The sequence below is a fragment of the Panthera pardus genome, unplaced genomic scaffold, assembly GCF_024362965.1.
Source record: "Panthera pardus isolate Hobbes unplaced genomic scaffold, ASM2436296v1 HiC_scaffold_6, whole genome shotgun sequence".
In the NCBI taxonomy this organism is placed as follows: domain Eukaryota; kingdom Metazoa; phylum Chordata; class Mammalia; order Carnivora; family Felidae; genus Panthera; species Panthera pardus.
In genome coordinates, this window is record NW_026526991.1 from 37922973 (window position 1) to 37950671 (window position 27699).

Below are 27699 nucleotides of genomic sequence, written 5' to 3' on the forward strand. Positions count from 1 at the left end.
CATAGTTTTCAAGAGGAATTCTACTTCAGTTACTAAGCAATTTAATTGAACCATATTCAAATGTAATCAAGTACCTACAACTCTTGATAGAATAGTCTTACTGAATATTTCCTTTTATACAGCTTCATAGCTATTTAATAACCTGAAGTTTAATTTATGTAAAATAATTAAGAGTGAGAGAACCCTTCCATCTTTGTTAAATTTAGTCCTTAAAGAATGTCCACAAAACAGAAACAAATGTTGGCTTCTATTATATATAATTTCAAGAAAGGAAGACTCATTATCCTTATCAGCTATTACAAATTACCCCTAACCACACATGCAAACACACACACACACACACACACACACACACACACACATTGAATTTACGAAACCATCTAAGAAATGGTCCATAGTGACTTAGACTCCACATGGATAGACAAGGCAAAAACCTAACAGCTCACTATGACTCTATGACTTAACCAAAAAGAAACATTTTCTACTCTCCAGAAGGCTATATACTTTCTCTCATTTTCAGGGGGTGATCTTCCTGTCTTCTACCTCGTCAGGGTGGAGATTACAGAGCAATAACCCTTCAGCTGTCTCCTTATTTAAGAGCCAGAGGGCAGCAGCCTGCGTCTCTTCCCACACTTTTAAAACACTGCAGTGGACTTAGGATCTTGCTGAGAATCTGTGTCATCCCCAGTCCAAGAGTGGAAAGTTTTGGTACCCTACGCTTTGACCTTGTTTGTGATCATACTACCTCATAATCTAACATGATGGCTTCCAGAAAAAACCTCCAGTGTTTGCAAAAATGTTCCTGGTATCACCTACCTATCATTGATTCCATTCCTCTTCTTCACTGCTCAGTTATTGGACCAGGGCCTTTACTTCCTACTTTGTCTTCAAGTAAGATCATAAAAACTGGATAGGTATTATGTAAGTAGGCATCCCTAATCTCATTAGATAGAATGATAGGCCACTCAATTTTTTTAAATTTTTTATTTTATTTCATTTTTTTAAGATTCAAGGATTATTTATTTATTTATTTATTTAATATGATTTATTGTCAAGTTAGCTAACGTACAGTGGAAACAGTGTGCTCTTGGCTTTGGCAGTAGATTCCCATAATTCATCGCTTACATGCAACACCCAGTGCTCATCCCATCAAGTGCCCTCCTCGATGCCCATGACCTGTTTTTCCCTTCCCTTCTGCCCCGCATCAACCCTCAGTTTGTTCTCTGTATTTAAGAGTCTCTTATTGTTTGCCTCCCACTCTGTTTGAAACTACTTTTTCCCCTTCCCTCCCCCCATGGTCTTCTATTAAGTTTCTCAAATTCCACGTATGAGTGACATATATGCTATCTCTCTCTTTTTCTGACTGACTTATTTTACTTAGCATAATACCCTCCAGCTCCATCCACGTTGCTGCAAATGGCAAGATTTCATTCTTTCTCATTGCCAAGTAGTATTCCATTGTATATATAAGCTGTATCTTCTTTATCCTTTCATCAGTTGATGGACATTTGGGCTCTTTCCATAATTTGGCTATTGTTGATAGTGCTGCTATAAACATTGGGGTACATGGGCCCCTATGAATCAGCACTCCTCTATCCTTTGGAGAAATTCCTAGTAATGCTATTGCTGAATTGTAAGGTAATTCTATTTTTAATTTTTTGAGGAAACTCCACACTAGTTTCCAGAGTGGCTGCACCAGTTTGCATTCCCACCAGCAGTTCAAGAGGGTTCCCATTTCTCCACATCCTTTTCAACATCTGTTGTTTCCTGAGTTGTTAATTTTAGCTATCCTGACCTGTGTGAGGTGGTACCTTAATGCGGTTTTGATTTGTATTTCCCTGATGATGAACGATGTTGAGCATCTTTTCATATGTCTGTTGGCCATCTGGATGTCTTCTTTGGAGAAGTGTCTATTCATGTCTTCTGCCCATTTCTTCATTGTATTATTTGTTTTTTGGGTGTTGAGTTTGGTAAATTCCTTATAGATTTTGGATACTAACCCTTTATCCAATATGTCATTTGCAAATATCTTCTCCCATTCCGTTGGTTGCCTTTTAGCTTTGTGATTGTTTCCTTTGCTGTGCAGAAGCTTTTCATCTCGATGAGGTCCCAATAGTTCATTTTTGCTTTTATTTCCCTTGCCTTCAGAGACATGTTGAGTAAGAAGTTGCTGTGGCTGAGGTCAAAGAGGTCATTGCCTGTTTTCTCCTCTAGAGTTTTAATGGTTTTCTGTCTCACATTTAGGTCTTTCATCCAAATTGAGTTTATTTTTGTGTATGGTATAAGAAACTGGTCCAGTTTCATTCTTCTGCATGTTGCTGTCCAGTTCTCCCAGCACCATTTGCTAAAGAGACTGTCTTTTTTCCATCGGATACTCTTCCTCCTTTGTCAAAGATTCATTGGCCATACATTTGTGGGTCCAATTCTGGATTCTCTATTTGATTCCATTGGTCTATGTGTCTGTTTTTGTGCCAATACCACACTGTCTTGATGATTACAGCTTTGTAGTACAGGCTGAAGTCCGGGATTATGATGCCTCTGGATTTGGTTTTGTTTTTCAACATTACTTTGGCTATTCATGGTCTTTTGTGGTTCCATACAAATTTTAAGACTGTTTTGTTTTAGCTCAGAAGAATGCTGGTGCTATTTTGATTGAGATTGCATTGAATGTGTAGATCCACTTAATTTTTTTTTTTTAAAAAAGCCTTGTAAATTGACAGATAAATGGACTTTGCATTTCATTGGTCACACCAGTGTAGAATTTTTAAAATTTTACAATACAGAGAGATAATTTCCTCAACACATGAGAAAAGTGACTATCCAATCTTTTTCTTTAAATAAAAGACTTTTGAAAATATGTATTTACATAGGTGGGTAAGAACGTAATATAGAGGGCACTATAGATTTAGAAATAGGCATGGTATCAGGAGGCTTTTTTCTTTTAGTGCTGAGTTACTCTGACAATTATTTCTGATAAATATGAATGGGCAATGTGACAGAAATAATTAGTGGCTGAGAGAGGGATTGTTTGCAACAATCTGAATTGATAACATTTACCTGATTGAGGATACGTAGTAATGAAGCACTTCAACCTGATTAAACTTTCTGAGCTTTTCTTCCCCCTTTTGAAACAGATTTTTACAGGATTTAATTTGAAGGATATGGAAATACAAAGGCACAATTTTGTCACGCCTAAGGACAGGTTAATAATGCATTCAGATTCACATCATCTTCCATGTTGATAAAACTGACCTACTTTTTCTTCAAGAGAGGAAATGTCTTATGAAATATTTTCACATTAAAAATGTTGCATTTTGGTGTCTTTCTTCTTACATTCTATAATTAAACCTGGCATATCACTTCCAAAAGTTAAATGAAGTTTAGTTCATTTTCAGGTCTGGGCTGTGTAATGAGTTAGCATCTCCATTGCTCGAGACGAGTGGCATTTGCTGCTTTGCATGCCAGGGAATTTTTCCGACAGTAGTGATAATGATGCAGATGTTTTTCTTTGTAGGGATCTTCCAACAATATCCCTAATGAAAACACATGCCTACTTCCTGGCAAATAAAAACAATCATTTTTGAAAGCAAGAAAATCCAAATGCTTTCATCCTAAGATGGCAAATGTAAACAGTCCATTATTTTTGTCCCATCATTTTTGCTGTGTTCTGTTGCAGCAATAAAGTGGTTCTTTTCTTTTACTTTTTTTTTTCTGACCCTGATATGGAACCAACTTTTACAAAATCTTATGCAGGTTCCAAGTAGAGAGGGGGAAGTGTGATAAGCAGTGCAGTTGTAGTGAGAGCAGAGGGTCAAGCCTTGTGAATTGACTTTCATTTGCCATCTCATCTTGAACCTTAGGTCCGGGTAAACTGATTTCCTATCAAGAAAGAAAGAAATACAGTTGCTAGAAGTAATATGCCCTTAAACTTAGGAATGTAACTTTGGCTTTTGAGATTTATATAGATGAAAATAATGAACGATCTTTGTAAATCTGTATAATAAATAATCTTTAATGAATCCTTTTACAGGTATAATTGGTATATAATTGAACAAATCTTTTTACATTGGAAAAAAATGTGAAATTTTGCAAAAATGCAGCTGAGATTTTCACAAAACTAAACTCTAGATATATTTTGGGGTTAAAGTGAATGTTTGCTGCTGCTCTTTCCTCAAAGGAACATTTTAATATGTTCTAAAACACAAGCCTTTCATCAGTTACCTTTTAAAAAAGAATTTCCACATGTACACACAAGAGATGCCCTTTCTCCATTCGTTTTTTAAAATGTTATTTTATTGTAGTAAGAACACTTGATATGAGATATACCTTCTGAACAAATTGTTAAATGTACCATGCGGTATTTTTGACTATAGCTACAATGTTGTACAGCAGATCTCTAGAATTTACCTTGCTTAATTGAAACTTTATGCCCATTGTTTACAAACTCCCCATTTCTCCATACCCCCAGCCCCTAGCAACCATTATCATTCCACTCTTTGAGTCTACTAATTTGATTATTTTATATCCCTCACTTAAGTGGAATCGTGAAGTATCTGTCTTTCTGTGACTACCTTATTTCACTCAAACCAAAGACAACACATGTTGGTTAGGATGTGGAAAAATTTAGAACCCTTGCACATGGTTGGTGGGAATGCAAAATGGTGTAGTTGTTATGGAAAACAGTATGCAGGTTCCTCAAAAAGTTAGAAATAGAACTACCATATGATGGAGCAGTCACACTTTTGAGTATTTATGCAAAAGAATTGAAATGAAGATCTTGAAAAGGTATGCATGCCCTGAAAGTCATGACAGCCTTATTCCTAAGCATCATAGCAAGCCTGACCCACACCAATAGATGGGGTACAGAATGGGGTAAAGGCCAGAGATATCTGTTATAACCATTGCTTGGTCATTAAAAAAATATACTATTTTAAATTTACTTGTTTATGTTAAAAGAAGTATGTCAAAATGCCACATCAGGTGGACCATATCAAAGTATTCTCATTTTCAAAACTTATTTACTACCACAAGGGATATTTTGAGCCTCTTTTCTGTCCTTCTTGGGTGAATGACCTATCATAATCATAGGACATATAGGTAAACAACTCATCAGAATAGAATGGGGAGGAACCTGAGCAGTATGTATAATTAAAGCCAAATAAAATCTGTCATTAGGAACAACTTGGTTGTGTGCACCCATGGGTAAGTGATTTTGTTCTCTCTCTTATCCGTGAGAGGACACACTGACTGCCCTTCTGTATGACCAAACTTAGAATATTTTTAGGCTCTACCTTCATAAACAAAGTATGGTTAATTACGTTTATTTACCTACTCTACTTCAATTACCTTTTTAATCTGACTAGAAAATGGAGAACAAAATCACCAATTTCTGTGTGTCTCTTTAGCCCTTGAATGAATGAGCTTGAAATAGAACTGTAACAGAAGTCTGCCTTAAGCCAGCAGTTTTAAAATCCCCTTCATTTCCTCCCTCTTTCTTTTTATCAAACCTGCACATGTTTAAGAGCTAGGGGGTCGTCTTTGAGAACAAATTAGAACTTAGCAATTGTTTTATGGGCTTTACGAGATTAATTAAACAGAGCAAAGCCTGGTGCCTTGAACATAAGCTGAATTTAATAGAGCACATCAGAGAAGACGAAATGGAAAACTGTTCATAAAGAGGATAGTCTGGTGTTTTGGTAACAGTGAGCCAGGACAGTGTCAGGAAAGGCAAGCGTTTTCTGATAGTTTTCATTTTGCAGTTTTCATTTCTTAAATGAATTATCCTTGCACAGTCCATCTTCATTATTCATGTACTCCGTATTTGTGAATTCACCTATTTGCTAAAATTTATTTTGTGGTCATTCTCTAATAACCATTCTCTCAAAACTCTGTTTGCACAGAGTTGTGAAAAATGTGAGTCACCTTCCTGTTTCATGGAAGTACCTTCATGTTTCTGGTTGAGACAAAACGAGGCAGTGCTCCACTTTCTTGTTTCAGCTCTTATATGGCAAAGATGTTTTACATGTTTAGTGTCATGTTTATTTAGTGTCATGCTTATCTCATTTTTGTATTTTGGTGATTTTGCTGTTTGAATCGGCTCCCATGCATAGTGGTAAAGTGCAGTCCAATGTTCCTAAGTACAAGAAGGCTGGGATGTGTCTTACCGGAGAGAGCTCTTACTAGATTAACTTTGTGCAGGCATAAGTTATAGTGCTGTTGGCCTTGAGTTCAATGTTAATGATCAAAAATACTTATTGAGTAAAGTGTCTTTAAACAAAAAACACACATAAAACAAGTTAATAAACTGATAGGTTGATGGAAGTGTTGTGACCAGAGGCTTGTAGGAACCTAGCCCTGCATTTCCCGTAAGAACAATGGCTCAGTGTTTGCTAATTCAGCACTTGCAGACTTTATAGACCATAACTATGACAAGTAACAAGAATCAGTTGTAGTGCTCATTTTCAATATAATCTCTCAAGAAGAGAGATCAGGACCATGAATGCCGTTGTATAATATAAAGTTTCATAATTTATTATTTTCCAAGATACCTAGAAATTATGATGAAGCTATTTGTACAAGTTTCACAGAGATCACCAAAATGTGCCTCGCTGTAGGGTTGGTGGCAGCTGAAGGACTTGGTCAGAGCTCAGACAGTTATAACATCTGCCTCCTGGTAACTTTTTTGGAAAAGAACCGTATCTTCTACTTCTCTGTTTTGAAGATTTATTTTGAGAACTGCACAACCACTATCTAAAAAGTCTTTATTTTTTGAAGTTTATTTATTTATGTTGAGAGAGAACAAGAGTGTGAATAAGGGAGAGGTGGAGAGAGAGGGAGAGAGAGAATCCCAAGCAGGCCCCTTGCTTACAGTGTGGAGCTTGATCTCCCCACCAGAGATCAGGACCTGAGCCAAAATCAAGAGTCGGATGCTTAACTGACTGACCCACACAGGTGCCCCTAAAAAGTCTTTAAGTGGTAAGTTAGCACATCCTTTAAAAATATTTTCTAAATAGTAGGAGGAATCATGGAACATATACAAGGTTGGAGTGATGATGCAATCTTAGTAGTTTGGTATTAAAACCCAGACCAAAACTCAGGATTCTTTTTTGCTCATTTTTCAATATGTGCCTGTAATCTCTCATGTTCTGAAAGTTCATTTATTAAATGATCTTTTCTGGCAATTACCTAATTTCAGACATATCTGTTTTAGGCATGCTTGGGTGGCTCAGTCAGCTAAGTGTCCTATTTCAGGTCAGGTCATGATCTTGCAGTTTGTGGGTTCAAGCCCTGCATCAGGCTCTTTGCTGATAGCTCAGAGACTGGAGTCTGCTTTGGATTCTGTGTCTCCCTCTCTCTCTGTCCCTTCCCCACTTGCAGTCTGTCTCTTTGTCTCTCTCTCTCAAAATAATAAATCAATATTAAAAAAAAGAAATACCTGTTTTAGTAATTTTCTTACTTGTTATGGAAAATTTTATCTATAGCAAAAATTACTTCCTGTAGTAAGTATAAGAAAACTTTGTTTCTGTATACCAAATGAATTGGCAGGAGGTTCAGATAGGGAATTACTAGAATTAATTTGTTAATATCTTCTCTTTTTATTGAACTGTAATCCAGTTTTAACATTATTAAACTTTCAAGTAATCAAGTAGAAAGAAAAATGGTAAAACAATACAAAAGTAATTGGTAGGTTATAACAGTAAGTCATACAATCTGATCCAAATGTTTTTTTGCATGAGCAACAAACATTTGTGGTTTAAAAATCATATGACTATCACCAATAGGATTTTTTCTAATTCACACTTTCTTATGAAAATCAGAATTTTAGGCACTACCTAACACGATTGTGCATTAGGATTCTGATGAGTAATGATCATGTATACAGGCTGCTTTTGTGTTTTAATGAGCTGGCTATGCTAATTGGTAAAATGCTGAGTTTAATTTTATTTTTATATGCTAACTTTTTATGCTTAGGACATAAAGAAAATCAGGACAAGTCTAATGTATATTTGGCAGTAAACATATTCTAATTGATCAAGAAATAATTATAGTCTATTTCTCTTTTCTATCGACCCTATCCCATTTCTTCCATTGTTTAACAGACTTCTAGTTACAAGTAAATGAGCCTGTGTTTCCTTGAGTCTATCTGAACATAAGTGAGAAGAGATAGGAATGAATAAGCATCAAGTATATAAACTATAGCAGGAAGGGTAATTGATAAATTCACATGGACAGATGGTAAGATCTATACCTAGAGTATAGAGTGACTCTTATTTTCCTATCATCCTTTCATAAATATGTCATGGCACATTTTATAAGATCAGATATGATGGCACCATTAAAATAATGTGAAAGAGTATTTAATAAATGGGAAAAATATTCTCAATATTTTAAGTAAAAAATTGTAAAAAGTATACAGTGACTGAATTGATGTTGATTTTTTAAACAAATAAGGCAGACTGGAAATAAGTCTCCCAAAATGTTGACAGTAGTTGTATCCTGATATGGAATTATAAATTATTTTAATATTTTTGCTTATACAGGTCTCTATTGTGCAAATTTTGTGTAATGTATATGAATTGCTTTTACTGTCAACTCACTTTTACAAAATGCACTTCTTAGTATTCTCTTTCTCTTGAATATATTCCATTTTAAAAGGCATATATGTGAGTTATATAAATTCAAAACGGGTGCCTGGGTGGCTCAGTCAGTTGAGAATCTGACTCTTGATTTTGCCCCAGGTCATGATCCCAGGGTTGTGGGATTGAACCTCACATCAGGCTCCACACTAACTGTGGATTCTCTCTTTCCCTCTGCTCCTCACCCACTCGGGTGCAAGTGTGCACACACTCTCTCTTTCTCTCAAAAAATAAAATAAGACTAAGGCTTGGCTGATAAATTACCTAAGTAGGTATCAGGGCCCTCAAGACCTCCTTATCTTCCCACCCTAAATTTCTCCTAGAGGTTAGCGTATACACAGAGGGCTTCATTTGCCAACTGAGTAGATCACTCACAAATTATATCTTACAGTCTATATTCTTCCTCTGATCTTCAGATCTACATATCTAGGTGTCCGCTGAACATCTCTTGGAGATCACAAGGCAGCTCATACAATATCATCCAAAGTCAAACCCATTATCCTGCATGCCTGCCCACACCTCTAACCTGGACCTCTTTCCATCTTTTCTCACCCAGAGCCTACCAACACCAAGCTCCATTCGGTCTACTCCTTAATTGTATCCACTAATTTGCTCTGAATTGCATCCAACACTTCCTGCCTGCCAAACTATAATAGTCTCCTTTTCCATCACAGTTCATTTATGATGTCCCAAATATTGTGTGGGACACACTTAAACTAAAAACCTGCTCATTGTCTGAAATTCCAATTTAATTGAGCATCCCTTATTTTTACTACTACCTCTGGAAACCCATTATTAGCCATAATAATTTTAACTCAAACAACTGAATAATCAGGTTGGCTTTTAATAACTGAGTTAAATTTTTTCTTTAGTGTTTACTTGTGAGTTCATATGATCCCTGTGACAATGACAATATACACTGAATTGACTCAAAATGATTAATTCACTTACCACATAAAGACCTATTTTTGGAAGTAAAAACTAACTTTACAACTCTTGCAGAATTTTAAGTACATGGGTAAATTTTAACCTCACTGAGAAATATTCTAGCATTTTGGGATCCTCAGTGAGATTTTACATCATCTTCATCCAATCAGTATATAGAGACAAGTTTTTAAACCCCAAACCCCATTTGAATTTTACCCCAAATAAGAAAATAGAGATAATCCAGTCCCTTTGAATGGTGTTATACTAATTGGAAATGACATCTTCCCAACATTTTGCTCAGGCATTTCCTGTCACAGAGGACTCTGGCTGTGTAACAAGGACAGGATGGGAACAGCTGCCTTAAGGGAATCCTTTTTTAGACAACCATAAGGAAAGAGATTTCTCCCTGGTGGCTTGGCCATCTGCCATTTGGACTCTGTGGAAATGTTGTTATTTATGATTTCACTTTTTCCTCCAGTTATTAAATGATTTGTACAAGGAATTTAATTTGTCTTACCTTATGAAAGTTATATGTGTAAAGAACCCACTAGGAAATACAAACCAATTATAAAAGTAAGTAGAGAAATTAATAGCTAATTACACATGTTTAAAACTTATAGCCATTCTTCAGTTTTATGGTTTTACAACTAATTATTCTGCTGTTATACAATAGAAGAATTAGTTACAAAGCTATAAAACTGAACAAAGTATTTTCTCTTGCCTTTGGAAATAAGTATAAGTATAGTGATTTTAATTTACTTACAACGAGTGATATAAATAACCTCTGGAAATTTCAAAATTGATAGAGATTTGAGGACTGTGTTAGGTACCATACCAATAGTTTTGATGCTTTCCTTCTGAGTCCCTGCAAAACCAAAACCAAATAAAAAGATGTGCCATTTACTGTCAGGCACGAAGGGGCGTTTAATCCTCCCTGTTAAGTGGTCCCAGAACACCCTCCTTAAGGATCCTTTCATCCCTCCCACATATGTTAGGAGGTAGAGTGCTGGAGAACTTTCTTGATGTGTTCTCATTAGAATTAACCTATACACACTATTTCAGAAAAGCTCCTAGTTCCTTTGTAACTTGGCCAGGCAGGTGGGTAGATATTTAAAGGCATCACTGTGGGGCGCCTGGGTGGCTCAGTGGGTTAAGCGGCCGACTTCAGCTCAGGTCATGATCTCGCAGTCCGTGGGTTCAAGCCCCGCGTCGGACTCTGTGCTGACAGCTCAGAGCCCGGAGCCTGTTTCAGATTCTGTGTCTCCCTCTCTCTGACCCTCCCCCGTTCATGCTCTGTCTCTCTCTGTCTCAAAAATAAATAAACTTTAAAAAAAAATTAAAAAAAAAAATAAAGGCATCACTTTGTCCAAAATATTCCCGGTCTTCATCTAACTCTAAGCATTGGAGGTCACTTGCAATAGTAATGCTATTTTCACATAAATTCTCTAAGACATGGGATTGGTCACAAATTATGGACCCTTTCAATTCAGCTTTTCTACTGCTGTAGGTTATTTAGTGTCCTTTAAAGCAAGTCATGAATGGCATGTATCACTTTGCAGCAGAAAGTCTGAGTCATGTAGTTGAACTTGGGCATATACACGTGGATTGTGAGAGATAGACTTGAAGTTTCAGTGCTGTTGAGATGCTATCATAGCTAGTGGTCCAGGAGTACTCAAATCTTCATTTCACCTTTCCTTCTCAGGGAGTTAGCAACCAAGAAAGCTAGATGAAAGGACCAAAACGAAGGAGAAAACAAATTACCACTTTGTTAATTGTATGGAAGTACCCAAATCCTCTCTAGTGCAGTTCTGTCTGGTCTAGACATAACTTGTCTATATATATATCCAAATATATAGATTGGATAATGAAGCTTGGGCTCAGACACCTAAATAACAGCCCCCCCCCCCAACTTTCCTCCACTCTGAATCTGAGATGTCTGGTTAGGCCTAAGAAAGTAGAATAGAAAACAACAGGACCATTTACATCTACCCTAAGCAGGCAACTCTTGCCTGATTTCTTGTGACATAGATACAGTAAGGGATGAAGGTATGTCTCATGACTGCTAACTTTTTAGAGATACTATCAGTACCTCTAGTAACATCATGGCCCAATACAGTCCCTGGTTGCTGACCAATTGCATGAGCAAGTAGGCCTTCCTTCCCAGGGGGTATTGGGACAATAAGTAAAACTGGGATGCAGAGACTAACATGTGGGAGGGAGGGCCAGAACGTTTTAGTCCCAAAATGTCATATTTGTTTTTGATCTTCAAATTCAGTGCTTTGTTTGTTTGTTTGTTTGTTTCTGTTTTTAGTTATAGGTAATGCCATCCCATTGATGACTTAGTTGTCAGATGTATTTTGTCAGGATACAAGTGAAGTTGGAGGCTCTACAGTAAGGCTGATTTGATTCTTAAAAACAATATAGTTGCACTGGAGAGTGTCAACTGAGGTTTTTTCTTGAGTGCTAAAAGGAAATGCTGCCTTGTCAAAGGCACTTACTATATACTGCATCGGCATGGTTGAAAAAAATAGTAATGAAGTAATGAAGCATACTGCCTAAAAAAGGTCTTTTGTGTCCTTTGTGACTAAAAACTGCAGAGTCCATTTAACTTCCCCTTCCTGCTTTGAGAACATAAAGAGTACTTTGCATGGCATAGTTGTCACTGAACCAAGGAGGAATGCTTCTTCAAGTCGATGGCCCATTTCTGGAAGCAATATCAGTTGCCATATTGATTTCACCAGTAATACCATCAAATGTCTGCCTTAATGACTGAACTGTTTTTTGCAAATCATTTCAACCTAATAGAGATGTATTGTCCTTTGCTTCTTTATACCTGTCAATATTTTTCTTGTCCAGTGGGTGGCATATTTTCACTAAACTTGATGGCCATACAGAAATGTAGAAAAAGACATTTCTCTGGAAATTTTATCCTTCTTGGACTTTCACAGGATTGGTTTGAGGCTTGATGGTCTAATTATAGCAGACGTGACTTGTAACCAGTAAGGGTCATTTTTTTTTTTTTTTTTTGCAAACAAAATGATTGGTTCTAGACATTGTCTCATACCTTAAATCCCTTAGTTTATAGGACTTGCAACACTACAATTTTAAACAAAATGTTTCTGCAGCTACAAAAGCATATGGAAACTATAGATGATAGATACATGGATAGCTATAGTTCTAAATACACAGCATTTATTTATGGTTGCCATTTTTTCCAAAATGGAAGACAAATTCAAGGCAAAAATTAAATATTTTTTGGATTATTTCTTCCATTATTAATAGATGAACCAATTTTCAGTTGATTTGGAATTATTTCTACAAAACCTCCTAAAATAAGCAGATTATGTTTTCAGCAACTTAAGCTTTATTTCTCTTTCATTCCAGCCATATGAAGGATAGTATACACATTCATATCAGGGCACTTATTTTTGCATGGATGAAACCCACTCCACTACATGCAGTTAAATTTAGAGCCACAAATTCATTTTAGATACCTCTTCCCCTGCCTAAACTCTGCCTTCAGAAAACCTGCCATGTCTTTACTATATTATGATAAATATATTGTGGCTTAATATTGTAAATGTTGTGCACCCAGCCAGGTGGCCTATAATAATAAAAGGGTACGGAAGGAATCGATTTTACTTTTAATTTATGAGAATATTTAAATATTTTAAAATCAGATACCACATCAAATAACTTTCCTTTATTCTACTTTTATCTGAGTTTCCAAATCTGAATTATTAAGAAAACCATTAAAAATTGTAAATATAGATACAAATATCAGTGTTTTTTAAAAATTTTTGATTTATTTATCTTGAGACAGAAAGAGCACGTGTCCACGTATGAGTGGGAGAGGGGCAGAGAGAGGGAAAGAGAGAGGATCCCAAGCAGGCTCCGTGCTGTCAGCGCAGAGCGAGACACGGGGTTCGAACCCACGAACCCTGAGATCATGACCTGAGCCGAAATCAAGTCAGATGCTTAACTGATTAAGCCACCCAGGAGCCCCTACAAAGTCTTAATACTTATATTGTTTTTTTTCTTACTTTAAAAATATGCATTCTTACTTGTTTTTTCAACAAAAACTGTACATTTAACAAGCCTTAATGAACACTATAATGCAGTAGGATTTGGACCATATCATTTTCCCGTTTGGACTTTGTTCCTCATTAATTTGCTCTAATAATTCTGATCATTTGTCTTTCTACTTGAAGTACCTTGGTCTAATGTTAGACATTTTGATTTTTCATAGTTACTGAAAGGTTTATTTCTTTTTCGCAGTCACTGATACAGAGGGGTGTATCCTAATTGTAATTCTATTGACATTTTAGTAGCCAGCCTGTTCACAATGATGCACTACAAAATCTCTGGAGTATCTTGTACTTGAAAGAAATGTTACCCTCCATTAAAGTATATGTTGCTTTCCACGTTTATAAACTTTAAGGAATGGGAGCTAATGTCATCTTTTTATTCTATTAAACACATCTTAAATATAGGTAGGTCTTTGTGTTTCAAAGCCCTTATTTTTAATTTCCAAAATCCTGATGAAGTTTCAGAATATTTTCATCTAAAACTATTTTCTTTTTTTTAAAGTTGGGTTTATGGAAGTATAATTTTCATAGAGTATTGGTATTTCCTCTTTTCAGTGTACAATTCTGAGACTTTTAATTATGACATGCAATCATGTGATCATCTAGGAGTTCCAGCACCCCCCAAAAGTTCTTTATGCCAGGTAGTCAACTCATCCCCACCCCTAGCTTCTGGTAACCTTTGATCTATTTTCTGTTCCTATTATTTTGCTTTTTCCAGAGTGTCATATAAACAAAATAATCATGGAGTCTGACTTCTTTCACTTAAGCAATACTCATTTGAGATTCATCGCATTGTTGCATGTATGAGTAGTTTATTCCTTTTTATTGCCAAGCAGTATTCCATTGTACAGGTGTGCTTCCATTTAATTATTCATTCACAGTTGAAGGCTATTTGAATTGTTTCCAGTTTGTGGTGAATATGAATAGAACTACTGTAAGTATTTGCATACCAGTTTTGTATGAATATACATTTTTATTTATCTTGCATAAATAGCTAGAAATACATAAGGGAATCTTAAGGTAAGTGTAGGTTTAACTATATAGAAAACTGTTCATCTTGTTTTCTCATGTGGCTGTGCCATTTTGCATTCCTACCAGCAATGTACAAGAGTTGTAGTTGTTCAACATTCTTGCCCATACAAGGTGTTCATTTTTTTAAAAATCTAGACATGTTAATAAAAGTGTAGATGTATCTAATTATGGCCTTATTTTTAATTTTCTTAGGGATTAGTGATATTGAGTATCTTTGATGATGAGTATCTTTTCACATTTGCCACCCATAGATCTTCCTGGCTGACATGCCTATTCAAGGAGTTTATCCAATTTTTAATTAGGTTGTTTTCTTACTCTTGACTTTTGAAAATTATTTATATATTTTAGATATGAGACCTTTATCAGATATGTGTTTTACAAACATTTTTGCCTAATCAAGTTGTTTTTTCATTTTCTTAAAGTTTTCCTGAGAGTTAGTTTCTACTTTTTTAAACTATGTTTTAGTCAGATTCTCAGTTTCCAAACCCTGACATTAACAAATTTTCACTAATTTCTAGTGAACAAACTATACAACTCTTCGAATTGGAGGGGGCTCAAAGAAAACAAACTCTAAAGATAGCACAGTTCCGTATAACATTCACTTAAATAATACAGCAATCAGGAGTTCTTTGGGCTGAAACTAGCAGAAAATGCAACTTCATTGGCTTAAACAAATATTTTTCTTCATTACAAGTTGAGAGATAAAGGCAGCTGCTTACAGTGTTTGAGGAGCTCCACATAATCAGAGCTGATATAGACACTTTTTCTTGGCCTTTCTCTTGCAGTCGTAGGTTGCTACTACAGCTGACCATCTTCACACTCAGAACAAAAAGTAGGGAAGGGAAAAAGGATAGCGCTTGTACCAAGAGGACAACACTTTCCCAGAAGCCTCTCACCTACTTCCAATTAAATTCTTATTGGAAAGAACTAGGTCATATGGCGAGGCAGTGCTAGGAGGAGGAGGCTGAAAATGGGGGCTGGGCAAGGTGAGCCTACCTAGTATCTGCTTCACACAGCCATTTTAGAATAACACGAAATACAGGGGTGCCTGGGTGGCTCAGTCGGTCGGGCGTCCGACTTCAGCTCGGGTCATGATCTCACAGTCCATGAGTTTGAGCCCCGCATCAGGCTCTGTGCTGACAGCTCAGAACCTGGAGCCTGCTTTGGATTCTGTGTCTGTCTCTCTCTCTGCCCCTCCCCTACTCACACCCGGTCTCTCTCTGTCTCAAAAATAAATAAAAACATTAAAAAAATTTAAAAAAAATAACACGAAATACGAAAGGCAGTAAAACTGTAAGAGCAGAAGACAGAGCAATCAAAATCTAATTTTGAACTCAAGGTGTTTCCACACTTGCTGACCAAGCAGCTAAATTCTAAAGGTGTAGCTTCCATTGCATTTTAGGCATGCATGTAATAGTAATAATAGAAACATAGTAGCTATTATCATAAGAATTTAATAAGAATAATAGGTTATGGTTTATAAAGCCACATACTTTATCTTCTTTGACTGCCTCTCGAAGATAGGGCTTTACATAATGGAAAACTAAGATGCATAGATAGTAGGTCACTTAAAGTCACATACAAAAGGGAACCAGGATGAGAAACTCATAATACAGATTTATCATCCCATACCTACCTCTCTGTACCAATCAGGGTTTTCAAAATCAAAAAGAATAATTCAATGTAAAGTTTATATTTTGATATTATCTACATAACCTGTGTGTAAATGAAAGCTCAGAAGCAAAAATCCTATTGCATTAGAATTTTAGCTGTTCAGCTTAATTTATCTAAATGGGAATTCTGTTGTACAGTTGGTAAATAAGTTGAAGTAAAAGTGTAACTTTTACTTTATTTGTATTTGTTATTCTCTCAGTGATAAAATTTCCATCTAGAAAAAAGTAGTCTATTTGCTTTCTTAATATAAAGAAAAATTTATATTATTTATTTAAAAATTTTTGGAGCGCTTGGGTGACTTAGTCAGTTGAGCATTCAGCATTTGGTTTCGGCTCAGGTCATGATCTCGCAGTTTGTAGGGTTCGAGCCCTGCATCAGGCTCTGTGCTGGCAGTGTGGAGACTGCATGGGATTCTCTCTCTCTCTCTTTCTCTCTCTCTCTCTCTCTCTCTCTCTTTCTGCCCCTCCCCCACTTGCACTGTCTCTGTCTCTCTCAAAAAAATAAATAAACTTAAAAAAAAATTAAAGCCCTTCTATAGTGAAGATTTATGTCAATTCAGAGTTTTAGAAGATGCCTTTAATTTTTTTCTTTCATATTTTGGTCCAGGTGCTTGACACACTGACTAGAGTAACTCCTAAATGAATGTTAGCAGAACGAATGAACAAACGAACTTTCTGAATCAAGTGACTGCAACCCCATTGCCTTAATTGAATCTATCTATATTTGTAAATTTTCGATAGCTTGGAATAAGTTCCAAATATTCAAAATGGTATTGAATCTGTGAGATTTATTCAAAGTCAGTAAATTACTGATACTAAAATGTAAGCTCAAACTGTGTACAAGAGTTTCTGTAAATTATTCAACTTTCACTAGGAATTAACCTATCTTACCAATGGAATGTGCTTAAAATGCTGCTGTAGCCAACATTGTCCAGAAATTTGGAGACCCAAGTGATTCTGGAAACTATAATAAGCCCCACAGTCCTGTGTTGAAGCTCACACAACCATTTTCTCTTCCTTTTAAGAATTCTCTGAGGGCATCTGGTAAAATACTTTAGCTTTCTATAACAATTTCCTTCAAAATTTTACAAATACCTGTACACTTGTCCTTGAAAAGTAAGATAGGTAGGGATACATTTTGTCCCTAGAAAATGATGAGCTAAGAAACCTTAACAAGACAGTATAACCAATGGAAATAGAATTAATGTCTCCAAGTTCTGGCTTGACTCTCTAACTAGACCATGTCAGCCAGTGTTTAAAAACCGACTAATCAGGGGCGCCTGGGTGGCTCAGTCGGTTAAGCGTCCAACTTCAGCTCAGGTCATGATCTCGCAGTCTGCAGGTTCGAGCCCCGCGTCGGGCTCTGGGCTGATGGCTCAGAGCCTGGAGCCTGCTTCCGATTCTGTGTCTCCCTCTCTCTGCCCCTCCCCCGTTCATGCTCTGTCTCTCTCTGTCTCAAAAATAAATAAACGTTAAAAAAAATTAAAAAAAATAAAATAAAAAAAATAAAAACCGACTAATCAGAATCTGTTGTGCTTTACAAAAGAAAACACTAAAATTAATATTTGACTTCTTTCTTTGAATCATAGTATATTATAATCATAAAAGATTATTAAAAATGCTATTTCACTTTCATTGGGAGTGATGAATGTGTTGGTTTCTGAATCGTATTGTACATTTGCAGCCACCACATGTATAATGATAAGCGTCATGTCGAACCTAGATACCTTTATTCAAAATATAAATAAATACTTGTGACATCTCCAAGTTTTTGTTTCCTCAGTGCAACCAAAATGGTAGTAGTCCGATGCTGTCTTAATAAGAAAGCCTGATGTGGTTGAAAGAGGAAAGACGTTGGAGGCAATTAGATATGAATCTCTGTACCAGATCTGCCACTACCTGTGTGGTCATAGGCATGTTACCATCTCTGTGACTGCTTCCTTGTGTGTAGAGGGCCTCAGTCATAAGTTGTGAGCATTGACTGAACTCTCAGATATAAAATGCTTAGCATTATGCTTGGCCTACAGTAAGTCCTCATTAAATGCACACCAGACTTGTGGTTACTTACTTCAAGACGTATTCGTTGAATAAGACCCTTTAATTTATTTACAAGATCCTTTACTCACTGCTACGCAAGTGTCTTTTTATGGCCTACTAATTATTATGTATAAGAAGAAATGATACAGCATGATTTCTTAGTTCAGGGTTTCTCGATCTCAAGACTATTGGCATGTTGACATAGTTCTTTGCTACAGGGGGCTACTCTGAGCATTGTAGGATATTTAGCAGCCTCTTGGTCTTCTAATACTACATACCAGTAGCACCCTCCTGCTCTTCATTTGTGACAACCCAAAACGTCTCCAAACATTGCCAAATAAATTGGTGCAGAAACGCCCCCAGGCAAGAACTACAGTCTTCCATCCATTCTCTGTAAAATGTATTCACGGACTGCTAGTCCTAGGAGATTCTTCCCCAAAGATCCCAGTGTCAAATAAGTTGGGAAACATTGAATATTAATAATAATAATAGTAATAATAATAGCTATTTTTTATAAACTTACTGTATGCTGCAAACTGTTCTAATCTTATTTAATCCTCCTAACAGACCTAGAAGTTAGTTACAACTCTAAAGCGTGTTTTTCAAATTAGAACATTGCACTTGGTCAAGTAACTGACCGAGATCATACACTTAATGTGTGGCAACTGCAAAACTTGGGCGTTATCTGTACATAGTACTGCCTCTTGCATACTCCACTTTTTAATTCACACTTCAAATTAGAATGTTAAGGATAGTTATTCTTAAATGTTTATTTCTTTATTTTAGGAGCTTACAAAATTAGTTTTTGCTGTTATCAGTTGATGACAATCTCCTAACTGTGTGCAAATGATTGTCTACATAAACATACTTTGATGCACGTAAATATATCATTTTCCCTGGAAAAGATAATCAAGATGTCCCTAGAAAAATTCAAATGGTCCAAAATCAAGGAGGGAGAAATTTCTCTGCTTGGAGGAGGCAGGGAACAATGAACAGAGAAAATGAAATTTGAATTGGGTCTTTTATCATCATGTTAAACTGGGTTAAAGAAGATTCTGCCAAATGAAAGGGCATTCCAAACAGAGCAAACAGCATATCCAAAGGCCTAGGCAACTGGGAAGGCATTGTATATTTGGGGAATAGTGAGGATGGAGAAAAGGAAGTTGGGGAATAAAACTAGAGAAAAGGCTGCGTTCTGCATTATTATTGCTGGTTTGACTCGTGTGGGCATTGGACTTTGCAACCTTTAAGGGCAGTAGACAGCCAAAAGCTCGGTAGTGACACGATCAGGTACGTACTTGACAATGATAACTAAAGTCAATAGTGTTTGGTGGTGGAAAACCCAATTAAGACACTAATGCAGAGTTTTGAGCAAGATATAATGAGTAAAGACAGAATGAAGGGCCAGATTTGAAAGAGTTTCTTAACAAGAAAAGCAGAGTAAGGAAAATCTTCCTCCCAAATGGGCTGTAAGATCAAGTAAGTGGAATTTATTTGTAGAAGGGATATTTCTGCAAAATAAAGTGATGTACTTTCAAGGAAATAACATGGAAACATGTTAAGCAGCTATTCTGGTAACCTAGAAAATTTGCATTAACAAGTCCCAGGCTCCACAAATGCTTTCTTGGAAAACTCTTCCTTTTTCATTCCGATTTCTCACTCAAATTGTATACTCCAGTTATTTAGTGAAGTTTCATCCTACCTGGTAGATTCTAAATAGTGCCCCTACTTTTCTAGTCTAGACCACTTTGTCTTTTTCCCAAACATGCTACTTGGGAAAGATGAGTCAGCATTGACGGAGATTCAACCAAATGTATTTGAAAAATGATGAGCCAGCCAAGAAATGTTGGAAAGAGATTGGTCAGAGATACTCAGAGAATGGTTGTGGAATGGATGTATTAATCACATTCTGAATTCACTTTAATAACTTTGGACTTAAGTGTGGAAAATATGATTAATAGAAAGGAAAAAAATCTTTGATTGCAACTTTCTATTTCATCTTTTACAAAATAGTTAATGGGCCAATCGCAAAAAAATATCCCAGCGAAATCCCAAATGGACTTTTACCTCTGCACATTATGCAGTTGATTTTTATGACTATTATTTAAATCTTTAAAATGGGCATATAGTCTAACATACTTAACGTTGTTATTTTTTTCTATCTTCTCAAACTATCCTTTATGAGTCATTCTGTATATGTAAGTTATTTATAATGAAGCAATTTATTTTGCCACCGATATACATATTTTATAATCCCATCCCTGACAATTTAGAAGGAAAACATTTTTTTCTACTAACAATTTTTGTAGTTGTGCCTAAAATCATAAATAATAATAATACCTGCTGTTTAAGGAGTGCTTATTAGGTGGCAGGTGCCTCGAAAGTACTATTTCAAATGAAACCCATACGAAATAAATATTCTTTACCCATTTTTCAGATGGGCAAAAAGAGAGTCAACATGGTGAAGTGGTTCAGCCAGGACCTCACAGTCCCTCAATTATACCGCAAGGCTGAAACTTACGTCCGTTAGTCAACAAAATCTATGTGCTTTCTACAGTATCATTTTGGGTCCAGATTTTACCTGTATTTTTTTTATTTCATTTAAACGTTAACATGAACCAGAGCTGATAGGTCGCTCTGTGTTACTAGTGCTAAAATCTCTTATTTTACTTATTCCTGCCCCTGGATATCATTTTATTTCTGTATTTATGAATTATGAATATGTGTCACAAAAGGTAACATACATTCCAATAGGCAAGGAAAAGATATTGTTACGCAGCTTTATATATAAAATTTTTATCAGATATTTGAGAGAAGGCACTATATGTAGAGGTAAGAATTTTTACTGACAAAGTAGCTTTTATAAAATCAAGTATCCGAGTTTTTATACCTGATGAACACGGATAACCAAATAATAAGTGCTTGCCTTCTCTGCTGCAGCCCTCACCCACCAAATAGGAGAGATTTGTTTTTGGTCCAAATCATCAGGATAATTGATTCAGACTTATTTCAGTTTGTAACAGAGAATTTCTGTTTTACAAATGAAAATTTGTCATCCTATCTGCAGTGAAAGAATTGATGCTCTTAATGTTCTTACACATTCTTTTTTTTTTTTATGTGAACATTTTAGGTGTATCAATATATGCATGAAACGATAACTGTTAATGGCTGTCCTGAATTCCGTGCCAGGGCCACAGCAAAGGTAAGACTTGAGTAACTTTAAAAATACATTTGACCCCAGTGATCTAGTAATTGATTGTGCGCGTGTGTGTTTCAGGTATTCTCGTGTGTACACTGTAAGAGAATTTAGACATCAGTGGCAGCCCAGAGTCTAGAACCAGTACTGCTTCCCAGGTAAAAATCCTAATGGAAAATTGAACGTTTCTGCTGCTTCTGTAGCTTAAGAAAGGAGAATGATTTCATTAAGCTCACTAACTGTCCATTTGGCACAAGCAAATCTACTGGTTCATTGTATGAAATAATACATGGTTTTCTGACACGTTCCTTTGATCCAAAAGAACCTGTTCCCCTTTCAGTGCATGAAGATTTACTTGCACAAGTCGAAAGCTTTGACTTGAGTTAGACATGAGGAGAACTCACCTGAGACCCACTGACATAGGATCCTTCCAGGTATACAGCTGAGCAGTGGGTAGCTTGCTGAAAGAATGTGACACTGACCTAAAGGGAAAGCCTGTCACCTTTTGTGAGAGTGACCACATGTGCTCTTTAAAAACTCAAATCCAGACATTGCAGAAAAATCTAATGGAAATCTTACACGAATGGTAAGCTTATAGCAATAGGATAGTGAAATTATCTGGAAAATAGACCATTAGGAAACAGTAGTTTTAAACTAAAATTACTGATGTAGTTCTTATTCTATAAACAGAAGTGCTGTAATCGATGCACAACAGCTTGCTTTTTAAAAGCTCTTATCCTTCTAATAATGTGTAAGAAATAAGAACTGGTGAAAATAATCAGAATTTTCCATTTAATTCTTTTGTGTTATATCACCTCTTGTTTGGTTTCTCTCCTGATTTCTTAGTTTTCATTCTGTAACTGAACACTGTAGATTTGTAAGGTTTTTTTAACCCAGGCAAAAGGAGGGTATTATTATCGTTACATCATGCTTTGCTTGTACTGAAGTGGAACACACACAGAAAAATGATCCCTACATGGTTTAATTAAGGGGAAAGTGAATTATGTAGTGTTTTACCATTCTCATTTCTTATTCATGTAGAACAGCAGGATAGCAGCATAATGTTGCAATAGCACAATATTTTCTGGTTGTTTCTGGGCTGTCTGCATTGCATCCATGTCAGCCATTAAAATCTATGCATGACGACGAGGTTTGCATGAGCAAATGCATGTAGCTAAAAACAAGCCATTATTTCCATATCATTCACTAAACTTCACTAAATGCAGACAGTAGCATAATGCTCAATTGATGTGATAATGCTGTGTGTGGAAAAGAATGTACAGTCGTTGGCAATCAATATTTTCACGGTGTTGAGTAAATCACTTTATAGTAGGCATCTAATCAACTGTGGTTAAGTCAGGTTAATGGAAATGGAAAATAAGAAGCAGGCAGAGGGTCTTTTCTTGATAGAAACTACTTAAATGCTGTTATTTTATTTCCATGAGGGGTGGGAACTAATGGTAAGTTGTGTTTCCAGCTCATTTTTAAAAATTCATGTATGAATTTTAAAATAAAATGATGTCCACATTAAATGATATTTTGTACATCTAGGTTTAGAACCATGAGCTGCTCATTTTGCCCACGTTGCCGTAGGAGTTGAAATATTAATGTAAAATGTAGGGGGAAACATCTGTACCAGACAAGAGGACCTCTCATAACAACACAGAGTACTGATGTGAAATAATAATAATCCGTTTGAATCTATTTCCTATTTTAGCTTTTATTTGCTTTTAGGTATCCTCAATCAAAAAACAAAAAACAAAAGCAAAAACAAAATGTGCCAAGCCAGTGTTCTGGCAATAGCAAGATTATATATTTATTCCCCAGAGTATACACATATAAGTGCTTCTAAGCACATTGAATAAACGTTCATGTACATGCACTGGGGTAGACTGGGTGTCCTACAGAGAAGTGGATTACATCATCTCTGCCCTTCAGGTGCTCATAGTCAACACATATACATAACAGCTATGGCATGTGTACTGTATAAAGGTAATATGAGGATGCAACCAATTTTGGAGTCCAAGAAAAGGAGGAATTGCATCTAACTAAGGTAACTGGGGAAGATTTTTATGAAGATGGGAAATTTGTATCATAATGGATAAGCTCTAGAAAGCCGGGAATAGCTAGGCAGGGCTTTACCAAACAAAGGAGTCATAGATGACGTTTAAATGAAGCGAATCTTCCCACCACCCCGCCCCCACAGCCCCATCTTGTTCTTTCTTTTACAGGAGAATGCTATAAAAATAAGAGGAGTTGCCTGATCCTACGCACTGCAAAGCATACGATTAGCCTTATTTCCCTCGTTGTGTTACCAAATGACCATCTTTTCTTTCAGGCAACAGTTGCAGCTTTTGCAGCTAGTGAAGGCCATTCCCACCCTCGGGTAGTCGAACTGCCAAAGACTGATGAAGGCCTTGGCTTTAACGTGATGGGAGGAAAGGAGCAAAATTCCCCCATTTATATCTCCCGCATCATTCCTGGAGGGGTGGCCGAAAGACACGGAGGCCTCAAAAGGGGAGACCAGCTGCTATCAGTGAACGGAGTGGTATGTTCATAAAATAACCGGAGGTTTTCTCCCCTAAGCACATTTTTTGCCCCCTGCTGTTTCTAAAGTCAATGTTGAAATCCTAGAACAAATCATCATTTTGTGTCCAAACAGCTTCCTCAGCATTGATGGACATTAACCCTACAAAAGCAATAATTTTATAGTTTTTATGTCTCATTTCATCTGTTCGGGTATGATAAGTGTGAATTAGTTGGAAAACTATCCCAAGAAATTATCCCAACTAGTAGAGTTTTCCCCCATATGATACTCAAGTTGAATTAATGCTTAGAAGAGCATAATAATAACTCCAAGGTTCTTTCTATTCAAATTACTATAAACAATTACATGCATTTTAAAAATAACGACAAAACTCCTCATCCTGTGTTTTTTAATTAAAGAGGAAGGATATTTTTAATATACATAATAATAACGCACATGGAAAAAGAATGTGCAGATAATTCCTTAATGTACAGCTGTAGTATGATAAAAACATAATAACATCTTCCCCAAAAATGTTTGATTATGTTATCTATTCATCATATGTATTTTGACTTTGACATGAAGTTAAGGTAGATTAAATATGTAACATTTTAAAGTAGAAGTAGGAGCATACTTTTTTGTTCATAACCTCATATTCTTTGGATGCCATTACCTCTACATGTAATAAAGACCTGCTAAAGAAATAACTTTATCTGAAAAGAACAATTTTCTACCCATAACTTCTACACGTACTAAGAATAATCTAAAAGCATAAATTTCAGAAGTTTAAATAAGAACACATCAATGTTTATGTTTGTATTAGCCTAAGATCTTTTCCCTAAGGACTTAAGATTTTAATAAATAAACTAGACCTGGGTTATTTGTGACCTTGTTGACTTCTGCTAAGAACACAATATCCAAAATAAACAGCTTTTAGAATGTGATATTGGTAACTATGGGGTAAATTGTTGTGTATTTATATCTTTTATTTTGTTTATTTTTTTTTTATATTTTTAACATGACTAGCAGTTTTGTAGAACCCAAAACTACTCATTTAACTCTGCTGACCCCTGATATACATCAAAATCATTAATCCATGAATATTCTATATCACTTCAGAATTCCAATTCTAACATTACCATTTCATTCACTTTTTTGTATGTAACCATGCTTTGAGATGAGTTTTCTTATTGACCTTTAGGTAATTATGACTTTTTCAAAGCATGTTCCAGCTGATAATTTCAGAGTCCAACTTTCCAGTAGACGGTTCTGGAGCTAGGTCATGCAATTATTTCACAAAGTAATCTGTGCCTCGGTGTATGAATTTATTACAATTGATCTAAATATATTGGGTACATCAAAAAAAGTATAGATTTTTTAAAAATGAAAAGTACAAAAAAGAACCAAAAACACAGAGAAATTGTGAAGCAACAATATATGAAGCAACAATAGATATAAGTGAATTCAATGTAATAGATGGTTGACTTTTAACTATCTTTAAAGGAGCTAAAGAGCCTGTGTTTATTAACCCATGTATAGGCACAGCTATCGGCATTTCATAATCTCTCATCCATTCCTTGCAATGAACATGTGGCTTTATCTGCAGGGGGTATTGGAAAGTGGAATCAGACTCATCAGTCTCTATCAGTCAGTGTTCATGTGATTATAAATTAATATCCCCTATACTTGAATTTCCTAGTCTGAATAAGGGAAGTAGTAACTAAAAGCTCTGATGAAGATTAAAATGAGGCAGGACGTCTTTTAAGAATGGTACTGTGATAATTTAGTCCCACAGACTTTTTCTTTTCTTTCTTTCTTTTTTTTTTTTTTTTTTTTTAGAGAGAGGTAGGGGAGAGAGAGCTAATGTGGGTGAGGGAGGGGCAGAGGAAAAGGGAGAACGAGAGAGAGAGAGAGAGAGAGAGAGAGAGAGAGAGAGAGAATCTTAAGCAGCCTCCATGCCCAGCATGGAGCCTGACGAGGGGCTTGATCTCACAGCTGTGAGATCATAATCTGAGATGAAATCAAGAGTTGGACACTTAACCAACTGAGCCACCCATGTGCCCCAGTCACACACACCTTTGATAAGTAAGTGTGGTTACTGAAGAAGGTTGAAGAGGGTTAGCAGTAGCCCTATGATATTGTTAATGCTAGTCTCGTTGAAAGAAAATCTTGAGGCAAATTCTGCTACACGTGTAAGCATATTTTAGCAAACATAGTAGCAAAAAGGCATTCATGCAGCCTCTGTCATAAGCTGATGAAATTCTAGTTCTCTGTCCATTCAGATGTTCCAGTCATTACCTTGGAAAAAAGGTTTACTGAGGCAGAAGAAACAACATTCCAGGGCCAGAATTTTGTTACCCTTATATTCAGCCTCAGACAACCAGAAATTCTAGTAAACTGGCAGTTGGAAATAGGAAGGTTTAGTGACCAAACTTAGGCCACTAATCTTATGGTATGCGCTATGAGCCTTCTTAAGATTTTTGCATTCTTTTCCTGCAAAGGTGGGCAACGTCTCCAAAAGTCTTTAATATTCCACATATATATAACACTTTTAATTTTACCATTTACATTCCATTTGCCATGCTAGTTAATGAGTCACTGATTTTACGAATGAGAATCCATTTCTGACCTATTTTTGCTAATAAGCAAAGCTTCGTTTGTTCATTGAAATAGGTATAACAAATGCTTTTGTGGTAGCCAAGCTCTGGAGTATTGCTTATCTGATTTAGTGCTTTGCGGACGACCCTGGATTGGTTTAAGCTCCTGAAGTTGGGGTTTAAAAAAATACTGTACATCCATATAATCAAACTATGTATTATAAACTACCTATTTTAGAATCTTTGAAAGTAAGTTATATACATTTTAACAGTACCCAGTATTGCTCAGATGTTCATCAAGAGGTAGTTTTTATTCTGTAAATGAGAAATTTCATGCATTTCTCATAGTCATGCAGAGTGGTTAGCCCCAGGCAAGAACCTGGCCTTGCTTCTAAAACCCAATCCAGGAGTCTTTTCAGTAGAAATTTCAGTCAGATAGACGTACTTAAAAAAAAAAAAAAAAAAAAAAAGTAACAACTCTGTAATGGAAGAGTGAAAAAAGAGAAAAGATTTAGCAAATGATCAAATTATTTCTTCTTACACTTTAAAGTACCACATGGGGAAATTAATATGAAAGCTTTTCAGAACATGTCATTATGAAGCGAGAACAAATTTTAGAAGAAAGTGATTTGAAGGGCTGAAGCAAACCTGAACTATTTCAGTACACGACCTCTGGGAAAAGTTTCCTAAAGTCCCACTTAAAAAGTGAAGAAATTATTCTGGGGATCTTATCTGAAAAGACATTTGAAAGGATGTCTTGATTATGTACGTTTGTTTTTCTTCCCTGCCTCCTTTTAGAAAGGATATATCACAATATTTGGTGAAAAATACAATATGTGCATACAGAACTGTTAACATGGCATGTTAGGTAATAAAGTAGGATGATGGAAAGAGGGGAAAATCAATAAGTAGAAGTAAAGAAAAGATACAGCAATTGAGCAAGTGTTTTTCCGTGTCTCAATTAGTATCTTGGAAGTCAAAACAGA

At 36.0% G+C, this 27699-nt stretch overlaps 1 protein-coding gene across 1 annotated transcript in view; it reads left to right on the top strand.

Moving 5' to 3' along the window:
- Positions 1-27699, top strand: part of LIN7A (lin-7 homolog A, crumbs cell polarity complex component) — a 126661-nt gene that overhangs the window by 63688 nt on the left and 35274 nt on the right. Inside the window, exons 3-4 of the mRNA XM_019455212.2 lie at positions 21524-21595; positions 23928-24137. Coding sequence (XP_019310757.1) covers positions 21524-21595; positions 23928-24137 — 282 coding nt within the window. The remainder of the gene's footprint in view (positions 1-21523; positions 21596-23927; positions 24138-27699) is intronic.